Source organism: Drosophila kikkawai, chromosome 3L, assembly GCF_030179895.1.
Source record: "Drosophila kikkawai strain 14028-0561.14 chromosome 3L, DkikHiC1v2, whole genome shotgun sequence".
Classification (NCBI taxonomy): domain Eukaryota; kingdom Metazoa; phylum Arthropoda; class Insecta; order Diptera; family Drosophilidae; genus Drosophila; species Drosophila kikkawai.
In genome coordinates, this window is record NC_091730.1 from 19,701,601 (window position 1) to 19,717,352 (window position 15,752).

Here is a 15,752-nt window from a genome sequence, read left to right on the forward strand (position 1 = left end):
GTGGCTTCCAAGGAAAATATATGATGCACAGATAGAAGCATAGATATGGGCCCTTAAGTGAGCAAAGGTTTGCTTAATATTTTCTTGTAACAAATCATTCTCTTCGACTTATTATTTTCTTAAAATCAACAAAGCTGACCTAAAGAAGACTTTAAAATTATTTATATTTTAATTAATATATATTTAAATTCTTTATTTTTCCCACAGTGTCTGTTTTGGTCCTTGTCCGTCTGCGCGTAATGGAGAGCTACGGCGACAAGGACGCAGGGTGGCTGGAAAACCCTTTCCCCCCAGGAGCCCAGCAGCTCACAACTCAGTCTGGCTGGCTGGCAGTCACTTAACTGCAATTAACCGCAGTGTGCTAATTAATTTGCTCATAATTGATGCTATTATGTGCTCTGAACCCGCTACAAAACATCCACCAATCCCGCGGGTCACATAGCAACTTCAGCCGAAATTGGGCCAAATTCCAGTCGAGTTTGCCACTGCCGAGCTGCTGGCACGAGCTGCACTTTTGCGGCGGTCCTGGTGGAAATCAGGCGGACTAAGCTCAGTTCCTGCACAATTTATTAAGGACTCTCGGCCCGGTCTGGTCAATTGTGAAAGAGTCACGGGCATCGCATCGCATCCTGCATGCAGGCGGAAATGAGCTGAAATTGCAATCGGAAGCCCCGAATTGGGACTGGCTCACTCTCTGGCTCGCTTTCAGTGGGTCAAGGCGGTCAGAGAGTCAGTGGTTGCTGGTCATCTGGTCATCTGGTAGCCACTGGTCAAACGGCGGATCTGCCCCCGGGGCCAGAACCATTTCGACTTCATAAAACGTCCCGCTGGGTAACGCCCTGTCACGGATACATGTATTCAGATGCAAAATTTAAACGCAGCCGGGCACATTTGAAAATTTACCACACTGGGAAAAATAAATTCACTAGGAAAATATATTTTAAATAAAATAATAAGGAGAAACTAGATAATAATAAAAAAAATCCGGGAAATTGTCTAAGAATGCTAAAACATTAAAGAAAAACTATTAAATATTTATAATAAATATTATCAAATTTATGATAAATAGGCCCCTTTTCGCACAGTTTCTTTTAATTTTGAAGTTTCTTGATACTAAACTTACTTTTGGTTAAGTTAAGTGAAAAAATAGCCTTAAATGTTATTATTTTTCATTCATTGTAAACTGTGTTAACTTCTAAAGGCCTATTTGAGTGCCTTGTTTATGTAACCATGAATTTTTCTATAAATATTGAACAATACTACTTTATGTATATTTTTTCTACGTATATTTTTCTTACATAAAAAAATATCAGAAGTTTTTATCATGCTCCATTGTTATTGAGTTCTTAATTAAACTAGACCCCTCTCTTCCTGAACTCTCTTCTAAGTAATGAATATTCCCTTAAAATTGTGTATTTAATTTAATAAAAAACAAGAAAGGAAGCTAACTTCGGCACGCCGAAGTTTGTATACCCTTGCAGATTGGTTTTGATGTTTATATTATAGAGTTTCATTCCATTTTACCTATACTTATTATGATTACAGTTTGACAGTTACCGTTTTACATTCCCAGCTTTACATATTTTATGCATTTACCGATCGCTTCTATGGCAGCTATATGATATAGTTGCCCGATTTTTATGAAATTTATACCAAAATTCTAGAATAATAAAAAAAGCTTATATCTCAGAGTAGATAAAAATACGTTGAAAAACAACGAAGCTATAATTTTTTTCCTATTAATTTCCTGATCGGTCCTATGGCAGCTATATCATATAGTCGTCCGATTTTCATAAAATTTTTACCAAAATTCAGAAATAATATAAAATGGCCATATCTTGAAAATGGTGCAAAAATGTTGAAAAACAGCAAAGTTATAATTTTTTTTCGAAAAATATATCGAACATTTGTATGGCAGCTATATGATATAGTCGTCCGATCCGGCCCGTTCCGACATATATAGCAGTGAGAGCATATAGAAGACTATATGCAAAGTTTCATTCAGATAGCTTCAAAACTGAGGGACTAGTTTGCGTAGAAACAGACAGACAGACAGACGGACAGACGGACAGACAGACAGACGGACAGACGGACAGACAGACAGACGGACAGACGGACATGGCTAGATCGACTCGGCTGTTGATGCTGATCAAGAATATATATACTTTATAGGGTCGGAAACGTCTCCTTCACTGCGTTGCAAACTTCTGACTGAAATTATAATACCCTGCAAGGGTATAATTAAGTATGTAATTGTTTGTTATTTCAAAACATGCAGTTAAATGCAATTTTTGTGTGTGCATCGGACCCTGAAACGCAACAAGGGTTACAAAAAGGACAGCGCGTTGGACGGCTGTCGGGTTCGTTTGTCAGTTAATGCGAGAGCGCTCTCATACAAATAGAATTTCATGGGCGGGGCCTTCGAGTATTTGCCCAGAGAATGGCAACAATTTTCGGAGCCCCTCCATTTGGCTTATTCGGATTTTGGATTTGGGGGTCACTGGGAGATGGTACATAGCTGGTTGCTACAGAGAGTGAGATGGAGGAGGGTGGAAGTGGGTACTTACCATTTAGGACATGCACACGCACACTGGCAACATCTGCATTGGAGGGCGCACAGGAATATTTGCCCGAATCGGCCAGATCTGCATTCTGGATGAGCAGAAATGAGGTTGTCACATCGCCCTTTTCGGTAATTACCGACACGCCGCCTCTTGATGAATCATAATTAATGACCTGCAAGTGGAGGAGGAGGAGATCGGGGGCAAGTCGTGAGTACATTTCGCATACACAATAATGTCAAAACAATGAGGGCAAACAGCGAGATTCTTGTTGCGACGGCTGTTTCACCGACATTTTCTAATGTGTTTTTTGTTGGCTTTAAAATTGGAGAAGAATATTCAAAAAATATAGCTTAAAACTTAGTGGTTATTAATAATCTAAAATAATAATACAAGACTTTGGGGTGTGAAGAAGACTAGAAAATTGTATCTGAAACTCTATATCTTAAAAGATATTTATACTTTTATATCTTTAATTTATATTATAAATGGTATTAGAGCTTGGAAATTCTTTAAAGAAAATGTAGACACTTAAATAAATTTCAGAAAAAGGCCAACACAAGTTTTTTCTTCTCATTATCAGTGTGCAAAATATACCTATGAATTGCAAAATAATTGAAGGTGTAAGAAAATACACGAGGATTGACAACAGCTGCCATTGACTGACACCCCTGGAAATTGTGATTTTAATTGGAATTCGATGACTCTGTGTTCGTGATTAAAGTTAACTCTCGACATCAAAGATCGCGTGAAGTTTCCATGCAAATCAGGCAGACTTAAGCGGAATATATAGACATAGGGACAGGAGCAGCAGGAGCAGGAGCATGAGCAATAGCAGGAGGCTCCTCCTCATTATGGTTATTGCTTGCCATCCCGATTATCGATCTGTGCATGGCGGCAGGATAGCATAGCATGGAGGTCCTGTCGAGTTCTGCCGCTAACAGCAGCTGAATGCATATTAAGTTGCTCCCCCTGGCTGACAAAAACAAATACCGGAATAATTTGCCAATACAGCAGCAGGGCCAGAGAGGGTGCAAAGTTCAGGATACTCGTAGCAAGGAGCTGACAGAGAATTGATATTAACACATAATGCCGCTGACAGGGCAAAGACTTTGGCTGAAGGACTAAAGCCAAAAGCCAAAGCAGAGGAGAGAAAAAAAAAATAGAAGGCTAAAAACAACTGCGGAAATGAGATGTGGCCCACAACCCCTTGGCCAAGTCGCTTCGGGGCCAACTGTCTGGCGCATAATTTGCCGTCTAATCCCAACTAATCGACAACATTTGCGATACTATGAAGAATGAAAGAAAAATTAGCGTCACTGCTAATGATGACGATGGCTAAATAGATATAGACATAAAGGAGCATACAGCAGGAAATTGGCCAAAATGAATCCATTGATACCGATTAGGGTAATGCTTTGATTGCGCAGTTACTAGAAGATAGGGAAGGAAAAAAGGGAAGGGATTATATTAACTTGTTAAGGATTAAATTAGGAAATAGTACTAGTTTTTAAATTATACATTATTTTATTATTATTTCCTTTTACTTTTACGTCCATCATACCCTCTTTACCCTAGGTATCAGTCACGAAAACAATGAAAATGACACAAACTTTGTCGCAGAAAACTTTTCGGCTAGTGAAAAGTTTGCCTATCAGTCGGGATACGATATCCGTGGCCCCATTACTGCTGACTCCGGCATAAATATCATATTTGTATTATAATATTTCGCCCTTCGGCTCAAATTAGTTAATGAGTGGGCGATGGTGAGGTTGGGGTTGAAAGGGAAAAATTACAGAATTGAGGCGGGGGTGGGCGTTGTCAGAGTACAAAAAAATAAATGCGAATCTGCAGTTTTTGTCATTTGATAAATTGAAAAAACATTTTGCCACAGAGCGAGCTTAAAAATTCATGGCGTGCCGTTTGCAATTTTCATGACAACTGCAGCTGGTTCAGCTCAGTTCAGTTGAGTTCAGCCGAGTTGGCTGGGGGCTCATCCTGACTTCTCCAATCGGGGGATCCGATTGGATGGGAAATGTGGCAGGAAAAGCAGGCACCAACAAAGCGAAACAATAATATCCAGCTGGATACAACACAATGGCCAAAAAGTATGTACATATAAAATATTTGTGTAAAATGTTTGTAGCTCATTGAAAATGCGCATATATCCGATTTATGTGGCACTTCTCAACACAATAATCGCCCGCATATTTCGAGCATAAAAGCCAAACAAACCGAAGGCCGTAAAAATCCACAGTACATAAAACTGAAATGTGAGAAATAAGAGAAGAGGAGCTCAGCGTTTTGAAATTCCACTTGAATATTGGAGAGTAAGCAACCTGAAGAGGACCTGGCTATAAGCCGATGGCGGCCGAGTGGCCATGGCAGGTGGATGGAAAAATGCCAAATATTTCACGGAATTAGCCCCATATGCCACGTGTCCTGTCGACTTGTGTGACCTCAGGAAAGGACCAAGAGAGCCAAGGCATGCAACACGTTAATTACAATTAGCCAGCGGAAGTGCGAGCAAAAAGTGCTGCATACATTTCAGCTGCGGTGCAAGAGTGGAAGTGCATCAACTGAGTTTATCCATCCATTAAACTAATTAACAGCAAATTTGCATGGATCGTAAATAATCCGTGTGCCCTGGGCAGGGAGCAAGGAGCAGCGAGCAAGGAAACGAAGGGGACAGAACCGGAAAGGACTTTACAAAAGCCTGCAGCAAGGACGCGTTATGGTTCCTGCGGCGCACACGGACAGGTGGGCCAGCGCAGCAAGGATTTTAATTAGAAAATTCCAGGAATACATTAAAATACGCCAAGTGGCCAAGCTGGCAAGAAGTGAGCAGCAGCAGCAGCAGGAGCAGCAGGACCAGCCGTTGGTGGCAGGATTTGTGTGAGCAGCGCATTTAACACGCTGGCACCCTTCGTTTTTTCACTCTGCATTTTTTTGTTGATATTTTGTTTGGCTTTAGCATTGCAATTAGCGTGCAACTGTTGCGGATTCAGGCGCACTTAGCACTTGCCACTCTGCAATTAGCCAGCCATCCGTTGATGCTGCTTAACTTGGCTAAGACAACAGGGCTAATTGGCCGAAGCTGGAGCAGCAGCAGGACCAGCAGTCGAAGGACACCTAAGCTTTGCTCCAAATAATGTCGATCTGAATATTCTCTTTTCGCTCCCCCTTACCCCTCGCCGGTAATTTAAACATAACCTGTTCGCCAAGCGCCATTGACACAGTTCCTTTTCTCGTCCCTCCTTGGCATCGCATTTGCATTTGCATGTGTGAAGGACGCAGGATATGCGGTGGCGCGTTGATTCACTCATTAAAATAACAACAGCTGACGTTTAAATAACGCTGACGCTGACGTTGAGGGAGGAATCTGATGAGGGTTTCGCGAGACTCGGACAAGGATGTGATGGGGCCATACACATGTGTAACTTTTCCTGACACCCGGTGACGTGTGAGCAACGAGAGGAAGTTTTACCAAGGATCGAACTTTTCGACAAGAGCTTCACTGGTCATAACTTGGCCATGACATATATGTCATTGTTGGAAAGTTGATGAGAGCAATTAGAGAAGTTTAAAGAAGGCTAGAATAAATGAAGGCAATTGATATGTAATTGCTGAGTTGGAATTTTTTACTGATTACAATTATATTTTAATCATAAATTAAGCAGCTTAAGGCTTCACCTCAAAATCAAATTAATTAAAATATTTATGAAGATTTAGCACGAATATCGTGTCTCCTCGGATTTTATTTATTTATCTGTTTTATTTAATAAAAATAGTATTAAGGAAATTTTCCAAATGTGTTATTTCGCAATAAGCATGCTTGAAGAAGGACGTAAATCTTAAACAAAAATCTTAACAATTCAAAAAGTTATAAAATTAAGAGTTGAAGTATTTTTGTATTGACCTTATTGTTTTTTTAAGCCACCAAATAATTAAGCTTGAGATGCACTCTCGGTGAGCACTTCAAAGATTCTCCAAGGGAATGTAACAATAAACTTTAATTACCTCCTCGTGATGATACCAGAAGATGTAGGCCGGCGGTTCGGGGCTGAACTTTACAGTGCAAGTGAGATTTATGGTGCTGCCTTTATCAACGTGAAGGTCAGGACCTCCCAGGATGGTGGCCGTTGGCACTGGAGACACACACCGAACACCGAAAAAGATAGAGAAAAGGCGAGCAAAAGTAAGTGCATGAAAAAGCGTTGTTTTCGGGGCGAAAAAAAAAATATATAAAGAACGATGAGCTGGAGTCGCCTAGGTGGGTCCTGGCTGGCTGGAAGGCTGGCTGGCACTGTAGAATAATAAAGTACGAGATAAAATGGAATTATTGTCGTATAAAAACCAAGTCCTCGACGTTCCATCGACATCGCCATCGCAATTCCTTGGCCGTGCGTGTTGCTCACTCGTTTGCTGTGTGTAATTTATTTGTTCAACAACTTCGTTTTTCTCTTATTTTTTCTTTCTTTTTTTTACTCATCTGCTGCTTGGCGAGGGCCCTTTGTTATTTGCGACGACAAATGGTTGATTTTTTATGAAGCCCGGGCTGAAACCGAAACCGAACCCGAACCGGACAGGGAATGGGAATGGGAATCGGAGTCCCGATATACTCACCGACGACATTCAGGCGGACGAAGTAACTGCGCACCGGCTGCGTCGATATCTGGCACTCGTACATGCCTGCGTCCCGTTTCTGGGCCCACTTTATCTGGAGCGTCCAGTCCTCGGTGTCCTGGTGGTGAGTGGCCTGGAACCGCTGGTCGGAGGTGTATGTGTAGGAGCCCACGGTCAGTATGTGGATGTCGCGGTGACGGATCCAGGATACCTGCAAAAGGAAACCATCAACTCGGATGAAACAATGGCAAGCATTTGCTAAATTGAAAAGGTTGTACTTAGAGAAGGTAGTTTTTAATCAATTTAAGTTTAAGCTACCTGGAAGAGGAATTTCAATTTATTATTAACTTGGCTTGCTAGTTACGACTCCCCTTTTATATCTCAACTCGAGCAAGGCTTGGAATTTCAATTCTAATTCAATTAGCCAAGTGACACTAAAAGTTCTGGCCATATTTTAAAACTCGGGAAATCACAGGCCATTACTCTCCTCAACTCCCTGGTTGTCGCATTAAAAATGCAGCAATTGAAAACGAATTGCCGGCGCAGTGCCATCAAAATCGAATAAAGTACGAAGATTAAGCCGCGATGCAGGCGTAAAGGGTGTGGCGATAAAAAAGTTTTTGCATCTTTTCGGCAGGGAAATTTTGGGGCGGGCGAACGTGACGTATGAGCAACGTGTGACGCACTTGCCAAGGAAAACTTCGAGAGGCTAAGACCCGCTGAATCTCAGCGGAATTACCGGGAAGCTGTTGCTGGAGCCACACACACTGGTCGTGCTCGAGCTGTTTTGGCTTTGCTTAATTATCGCAAAACTTTTTAAGTAGTTTGCGGTGCACAGAGATAACTTTGTAAGCTCCTGGACTGCCAGAGATGGCGCTGTGCTGGCTTGTGTAAACTTATTAAGTCAAATGTAAATGCAAAATTATCGCACTTGACAGCCAGCAGGGTGTGTCTGCACCTCTGGCAGCACCCTCTAAAAAGGAGGCCCCCACAATGATGCGTGCGTGCGTGCGTTTAATTATACGAAATGTTGCTGCTGCATACTTTCGAGGGCCTCGAACAATAGTGTAGAGTTGGTTTTCGGTATGATGATGGTCTCTGCCTTTCAGTTTTAGTTCAGTTTGCGCTCTAGAAGTGCATAAAAGTGAGAAAAACATGGCCCTCTCGCACTTTTGACAACTCGCACAACACACCGCACACACTACAGCGACAACGCTGCCATTAAACAAACATTTTACGCAACAAATTAAAGCGTAATTAACAAGTGCACGCTGTGCTGCATGCGGTGCTGTAATGGAACCACGCCCCCCGAGCCACGCAGCCCTCCCCAAAGGCGGTTGGTTTCATATTAGCAGCAACGCCTCCGCAATATGAACAGCAACGTTGCACAGGGGTAAAAAGATGTGGCAGCTAATTTAAGAAGAATTTATATAGTGTTTACTTGTAGAAATATAAATGAAATGTAAAATATAAAAATAAAAACAAATGCAGACTTAAATTTAAAGTAAAATAGCTTAGCAAGGCAAAGGAACTTCTTTAAGTTTATAAATAAGAAATTTATTCAAAGTTACATAGCAGTTTATTTAACTTAAATTTTATTTCTATAAGGAAACCCATCTTTTAGGTCACATTAAATTCATTCTTTATATATTATAAGTATTTTATTATATAAAATATATTTTACAATATTTTTCTCCCTCTGTAGAACAGCAGAAACAGCAATAGCAATACAAGCAGCAGGCAACAACAGCTCGACATTCCGCTTCAAGTTGCAAGTCGTGCTTGGTTCGGGGAGCCTCTGAACTCCCAGGGAGGGACAGAGGGGGCACTTTAGGGTGGTCTAGGGTGCTGCTGCTCTGTGGCGGGGCGTAACTTTTGGGTCCGTGCAACTCGGACTGTGAGCCAAGTGCTGTTGACGCGTGCGGCGAGAGCAATTTCATGAAATTGTTTAAATAATTTCGCGCTCAAATGCAATTGAAAGTGCTGGGAAAAGGACGAAGGACGGCGGGGAGTGAGGCTCAAAAAGGCGCGCCCACTCGAGGTTGAACAGTTGATGTATGTGTTAGCCCCGCCAGGGTTCAGCATGTTTGTTGTATGTGTGTATGTGCGAATGCGAGTGCTAGTGAGTTTGGACTTGCCACTCGACGTCCCTCTTTTGTTTGGCAAGAAATTAAAAGTTGCGCCTGCAAACGGCATCCTGCAACGCCATCCGCATCCGCATCTCCATTTCACTCCCTACTTCAGTTACAGTCCTTCCAGCAGGATCCACTTCCTGGTGGCGCATTTGTGTCAAGTACTCGCGAGCGTGTTGAAAGTTTGTTGGTTTTTGGCATCGGCTCGCATTTTCCCCCCCGGCCGAAAAGGGAAAATGAGAATTGGCGAGCATCTATATGCAAATTTATCCCGGGCGCGAATAAGAAGGATCCCCCTGGGGCCAGAAGTGTGTGTGGCCCACTCATTAATCGCTTGACGCTGCCACTGCCACTGCCGTTTGCCTAATTATTCATAAACCTATCTGACGGGCATATTAAAAAAGTTGAGCCTCCGTCACCTTTGACAATTATACATTTCATTAGGCACATTTTGGAGCTGACGGGGGGTCTTTCCCATCTGCTCCTAATTAAATGTTACAAAACGCTTCGAAAACGGAAAGGCCTCGACTTGTACAGAGGAAAAAATAACTTGAAATTTGGCTACTGGGTGAGATTCTCACAAGCTGGCCTTAAGTAGGGTGTAAATTACATACTAAATATTAATTAAACCTACGAAATATTATATTTATATTTTGTTTTTCAAAATCTGTATAATTTTAGCTCTCTCTGCATTTAAAAATATTTCAAGCTTGTCTGTTTGTGACAGCGGGAAGCTCTGAAGATTAAGCCCAAGCAGCAAGGAGAGAGAGAGAGGAGCTGCAGGTTGCCTACGGCCGACCTTTGTCTTGTGACCCCACCAAAAAAAAAAACCAGGGAAGGGAGCAATTAAAGCAGATAAACAAAGGAAACAATTGGAAAACAACAACAGCACCGAAAAAAAAGGAATTGCTAAATTTTCCCAAGACAAAAAAACAACTTAGAGCCAACTTGAAAGTCGCCGTACCGCAAAAGTAAAATAAATGTAAGAGGCGGGGCTCAGAACTAATTAAAAATTTCACCGTCATGCCAGGGGAATTACACTTTGGTCTACTACGCTTCGTCGACCAGGTTAGGAAATCAGCCAAGAAATCAACGCAGGTAAGGCGGCCAGAAACAAGACAACAACAGCAACAAAAATCAAGAAAAAATTATTCCGCGCATGGAGAATAACCGAAACTTGGGACAAACTTTAATGGCAAGTCGACTCCTCGTTGTCGTCACGCACGACAACAAACTTTTCGACACGAGTACGCTGTTAACCCCAAAAGTCCCACACCACAACACACACACAGAGCCAGGTAAGCACTGAAAAAAAATATATATTACAAACTAACAATAAAGGAAAATGCAGAACTTTTTATAATAATAATGATTAAATTATTAAATAAAGTCTAGCTTATAATATTTGATAATTAGCTTTCCAATTAATATATAACTCTATTCTATTCTGCAAAAACCTCTTCCTTTTCTTCAACTGCATCATCTTTAAGCCTAAACTCACCGTTTTGTTGGCCAAATTGCGCACACGGCAGCTGAGATAGGCGGACTTGCCCATGAGAGCGGTGACATTGCGCGGCGTCGAGGGATCAAAGTAGGGCTCCATCCATTTGGGATGCGTATAGGCGGCGGTGGGCGCGGTGGGCAATAGCATGGCCGCCTGTCCAGCTGTCGGAGTGGTGGTCAGCAGGTCGTCCAGCGAGTTGTAGCCCTCGATGGGTCCCTGCACGCCGCCGTTGGTCATGTCTGCAATGAGAAAACGGAATGTCATGTGAATTTCGGTGTGTGTGAAAAAGTCAAAAGCTGCAAAAAATAGACACAAATGCATCCGCCTATCCCCCCTCCCAGGTACATACATATATATGTATATATGCAAATTCAAGTGAGCAAAAAGGGGGGGAAGAGGACCTTTTATCTTTGTGCGGTTCACCGCGAAAATATTAAAAACCCAAAGTGCAGCTGTTGGCAAGAAATTCGTGTAGCATGCAACCCACACTCTGCCGGCACAAAATGACATTTACATTCATTCACTCTCTCTCTCGGGCTTTTACAGACTGAGTAACACTCTCCGGATGCAGTTTCATCCTATCCTCCACCCAAACTTTGCTCATTAAAAGTGCTCCGTTCTCTGTCTGTGGTCGAAAGGTGCATCCAAGTGGCCCCGGGCCATGGTATCGGGGCCGTAAGCCTTTGCTCTCAATTTGAATGATGTCCGAGGGGCCCAAACCAATGCGTTCTTAAAGCGCCAGACGGCGTGAAAAAAACACAGTGGGTCAAAGGAATATAAAGATATAGCACTAAGCTTAAAAAGCCAACATATGGATAATATTATAATATTTTATTAAACAGAATATTATTAATTATTACTACCATATAGGCTTAAACTTTTTCTAAAAGTTCATAATTAGTTTGCTGGCAATATTTAATTATTTTGTTGACTTAACTTTCCGTTTGTGCAATTAATGTGGCATCAGAGGAATTTCGTAAATTATATTTATTAGTTATGTTTTCCCAGCACCAAGAGCACTGTGCCACTGAGGTCCTTTGGCTCAGGATTTGCCTGGGGGAAAAGAGAACCTGGGGTTAGAGGAAAAAGGGGGGCAACCTTCAAGCGAGTGAAGTGTTTGCGGTTGGCAAGTACAAGTGCACACACACACATATGCACACATCGCAGGCGGAATTGTGTCACTGCTCACGCATACCCACAGAGATGGAAATACGCATATTGCAACCGCAAGTCTTCTCCTTTCCTCGCCATTTTAGTTTTATTTTTTTTTGCGGCCAACCCTTTTCACTGTCGAGCTCATGGTTATGCAAAATATTTGCACTCAAATCATATTTCAAGGATTAAAACTTGCATTCATTCGAAAACTGTTTTTCCACATGCACGCGTTTAAATGCTCACAAGCAGACATACATAGAAACCCACAGCTTCGGCTTCATTTAACAAAAGCCAGCTGGAATATACGCCCGCTTTTGCTACTTGCGCAAGGGCGTGTCTGAGTCTTGAAAATTAGAAATTAAATATCGATATAGGAGATGAATGCGCTATAATTTAAGGCTTAAGAAACACAAGTAATAGAGATTTATCAGATCGATAACAAATCTTATTTAAGGTATTTATTATATGGAAGATACAGCTTAAACCCTAATTAAATCTGAAGAGTATATAGAGGCATAAATGTATATAATATATCCTTTTACCCAGTGACATCTCTATCCTTTTGCTCAATCTGCTTAATGCCTGGAAATTTGAGTAAATTTAGCATTTAATTTAAACAACTCCACTTGGCAATTGGCATCTGTTGCCCCACAAAACAGTGGCTGCCGCACCACAGTCACCACTTAGCCAGCTGGCAATTGCTCCCCTGTCTGTCTATCTGCATCCTGCTGCATCCGGAATCCTCCATCCTGCGACTCGCATTTGTTGCTGCTGAGCTTAGTGGTTTGTTAACTACACTCATGTTAATGTTGCCTTTACTCCCCGCACTGCCACACCAAGACATGCAATGTGTGGCGGTGGTCGTTGCAAGCAGCTTTGGGGCGGGAATTATTATTATCCTTTATTTAAAGATAATAAAGTTTGTTACTGAAATAATAGATGAGAGCCTTCATTGATGGAGAGTATGGAGAGAAAGACATTAAAGAGCTATTATACTAAGTTATAAAGTTAATCGCCATTGCTAACTTTTTTAGTTGTATAAAATCAGAAATTTAGTTAATTTTTGCTTTGAAATCTCAGAAGTGGGATGTTGTTTCGTATAACAACAAGTGGAGTGGTAGAAAAAGGGCATCTCATTTGCATTAGAAATTCTTATCTGACTATATCGCTCCATTCTTTAATTTAAATGCAATAATATCTGAATTAATTATTATATTTCCTTTATTTAGTATTATTATTTTCTTTGTTACTAATTTAAAACGAGCGCATTTCTTTCCATTAACCTTTTTCACAAAACCAACACCAGGTCTCCGCTTTAAGAGCTGCCTTTAAGAAATGGCAAATTCGAATTCGATTGCCACCGCTGAATGTGCCTCATTTGAGGCCTTTTTCCTGGGAAAGCTCCATGTGTGCAAGTGCGAGACGAGTGAGTTGCTCCCCGCATTTTCCCACCCGGGTTTTTCTCGGCATTTGAGGAGGGAGAAGGAGGGCTTGGCTTAATCATTACGTTGGCTAGGCTCTGTGCCACCAGTCACCTCCTCTCAGGGCCGCCCCCGCAGACCGCCCTTTCTCCACATCCACACAATGACTTTGCATATTTGCCCTTAATTTTCGACAACGTTGACGAGCCGCCGCGTGGAGCAATTAAGAAAACTTTTGCAATTTTCACGCTTTTGTTTCGGCATTTTTTTCCATTTCCAGTTTTTCGTAGAGATAGGGATATATACAGGGAAAGCCAGGGGGAATCCGCGGGTCCTGAAAGTCGGCTGAAATGATGCGTAATGTGCAACACTTTGAACCGTTGCCTCAATGAATTTTTGGGGCTGGCAAAGTCACCCTTCTGCCCCCCATAATTGCCTGCTTATGTTCCGGGGGATGTAATTTAGCAAAAAAGGGGGGCATCCCAACGCACTTAATTGTGTTTAATGGCATTGAATTTCATAGTAAATATCGTTACATTTCGTTGCCTTTGCGGTAATTAAAAATCAACATTGGCTGGGAATAGAGTTACAGGGAAATCCTCCTTTTTCTCTTGGTTACTATGTATATATTTCCACTTGTTACCAGTTTTTCTTGGTCTTCTTATACCCAGGAATTTGTGGGGTAGAAGGGAATACTTATTTTGGGGAAACTTATGTGATATGAGGCTTTATTTATTAATCAGGATCAGGGGTCTAGGAAGAAATCCTTATATCTCACCAATATTTATTAGATTTTTCTTAGATTTTCTTATTTATTTCTTTATTACCAGGTATCGCCCAGTCGAGGCTGTAACGTTCTCTATCATTCTGCTGCCTAACTGCTTTATCGCACCACTCATTCGAGATGACGAGGGCAATTGGACGGGGTTTTGGACGTGGCCTGCCAGCGGCTCCTTGAGTAATGATGCCTTTTGACATTGTCTAAGCGATTTAATGCGTGGAATCGTGAGTTGGCTGGAAATCAAATGGGCATTGAGAGACGTTGGCCCTCGAATATGCACGCGGCCGCCACTTCAGTCAGCCGCGGAACCACTCAACCCCACAATTCCGTACTCATTTATTTATGTGGAACACGGTGCATTGGGAGAGGCTTTTGTGGCCTCGCTCTGCTCGGCTCTTTTGGCCATCATCGCTTGCGGCTGGGACGTCTTAATTAAGCTTAAATGATGCTGCAAAATTTATTTCATCTCGCACCAGGAGCAATATCGCCGTCAGGACGAGGCGGCGGGATGAGCGGCGTCTTCTATACGCCGGCTGCCATGCATATAAATTATCCGCGCAAATTACACGGCACGAAAATTGAAATTGTGTGTGTGTGTGTCGGAGCCGATGTGGGCGTGGCAATCGCAGGCTGCAAGCCCCTTGAACAGGCTGTCATATTTGTACGGCTTCTGCTTCTTCGCTTCACACATAATAATTTTTAATGCTGTTCATTAATTAGCGTCAATCGAGAGCAGCTTAATTGCTCGCATGATTACCCCCAAAGAAGTGAAGGAAAAAGTGAAGGCAGCACAGTGGAAACATAATGAAAGGCTGGCCAAGCCCCCTTGCCAGCGGAGTTGATCGTGTTCTTCATAAAAGTTGAGCTTATTAATTGGGCATAAGTGATTTACAAGTTCATAAATTCAACTTTAAAAGTTAAATATTGCTCAAAAGAGAACTTATTTATGTGGGATTTATTAAAGATAAAATGTTGATGGCATTTCCGAGTCCAAGTGGCCTTTAAAATGTAGAAAACCAAATGAAACTTAAAGCGCGATTGAAAATTCATCATACATTCCTAATTCTGAAATAAAAATAAATAAAGTGTCAATAATGCCTATTTAAATTATAATAATAATACGCTAATATACTTATTATTAATTCATAATTAAAGAAAATATAATTATCTAATAACATATGTAAACAAATTACGCTCTGTCCCACAATTTATTGTCCCCATAACCTTCACGCTTAAAAGCTCCTTCATTAACATAAATAAATAAATGAATGGTAAATTATAAGCGACAAAAACGAGCTGAATTTCTAATATTCGATATTGTGTTTTCTCTTGTTTTTACACAGTATTTATTATATATATTTAGACTCTAATAGTGTACAGTACAGGAGTCATTTGAGACTCTATAAAGATATGACAAAAAATTCAGGAAAATTTCACATTTCCTAAATTCTCACGATCAATATTTAGAGCTAGCACAAAAAAGCTTTCCAAATAGATATTGTAAATGTTTAGCAAGCTATGATTGATTTCCAATTGGGTTCCCTTACTTCATTGGAAGCGTTAAGGATACAT

General features: G+C 41.4%; 1 protein-coding gene across 2 annotated transcripts in view; it reads right to left on the reverse strand.

The window, feature by feature from the left end:
• Nucleotides 1–15,752, reverse strand: part of dpr6 (defective proboscis extension response 6) — a 102,318-nt gene that overhangs the window by 25,692 nt on the left and 60,874 nt on the right. For both annotated transcript variants that reach the window (XM_070286100.1, XM_070286099.1), the window contains exons 3-6: nt 10,821–11,062; nt 7,188–7,398; nt 6,582–6,709; nt 2,568–2,736 (exon numbers count right to left, since the gene is read on the reverse strand). In XM_070286100.1, the coding sequence (XP_070142201.1) occupies nt 2,568–2,736; nt 6,582–6,709; nt 7,188–7,398; nt 10,821–11,062 (750 nt within the window). The remainder of the gene's footprint in view (nt 1–2,567; nt 2,737–6,581; nt 6,710–7,187; nt 7,399–10,820; nt 11,063–15,752) is intronic.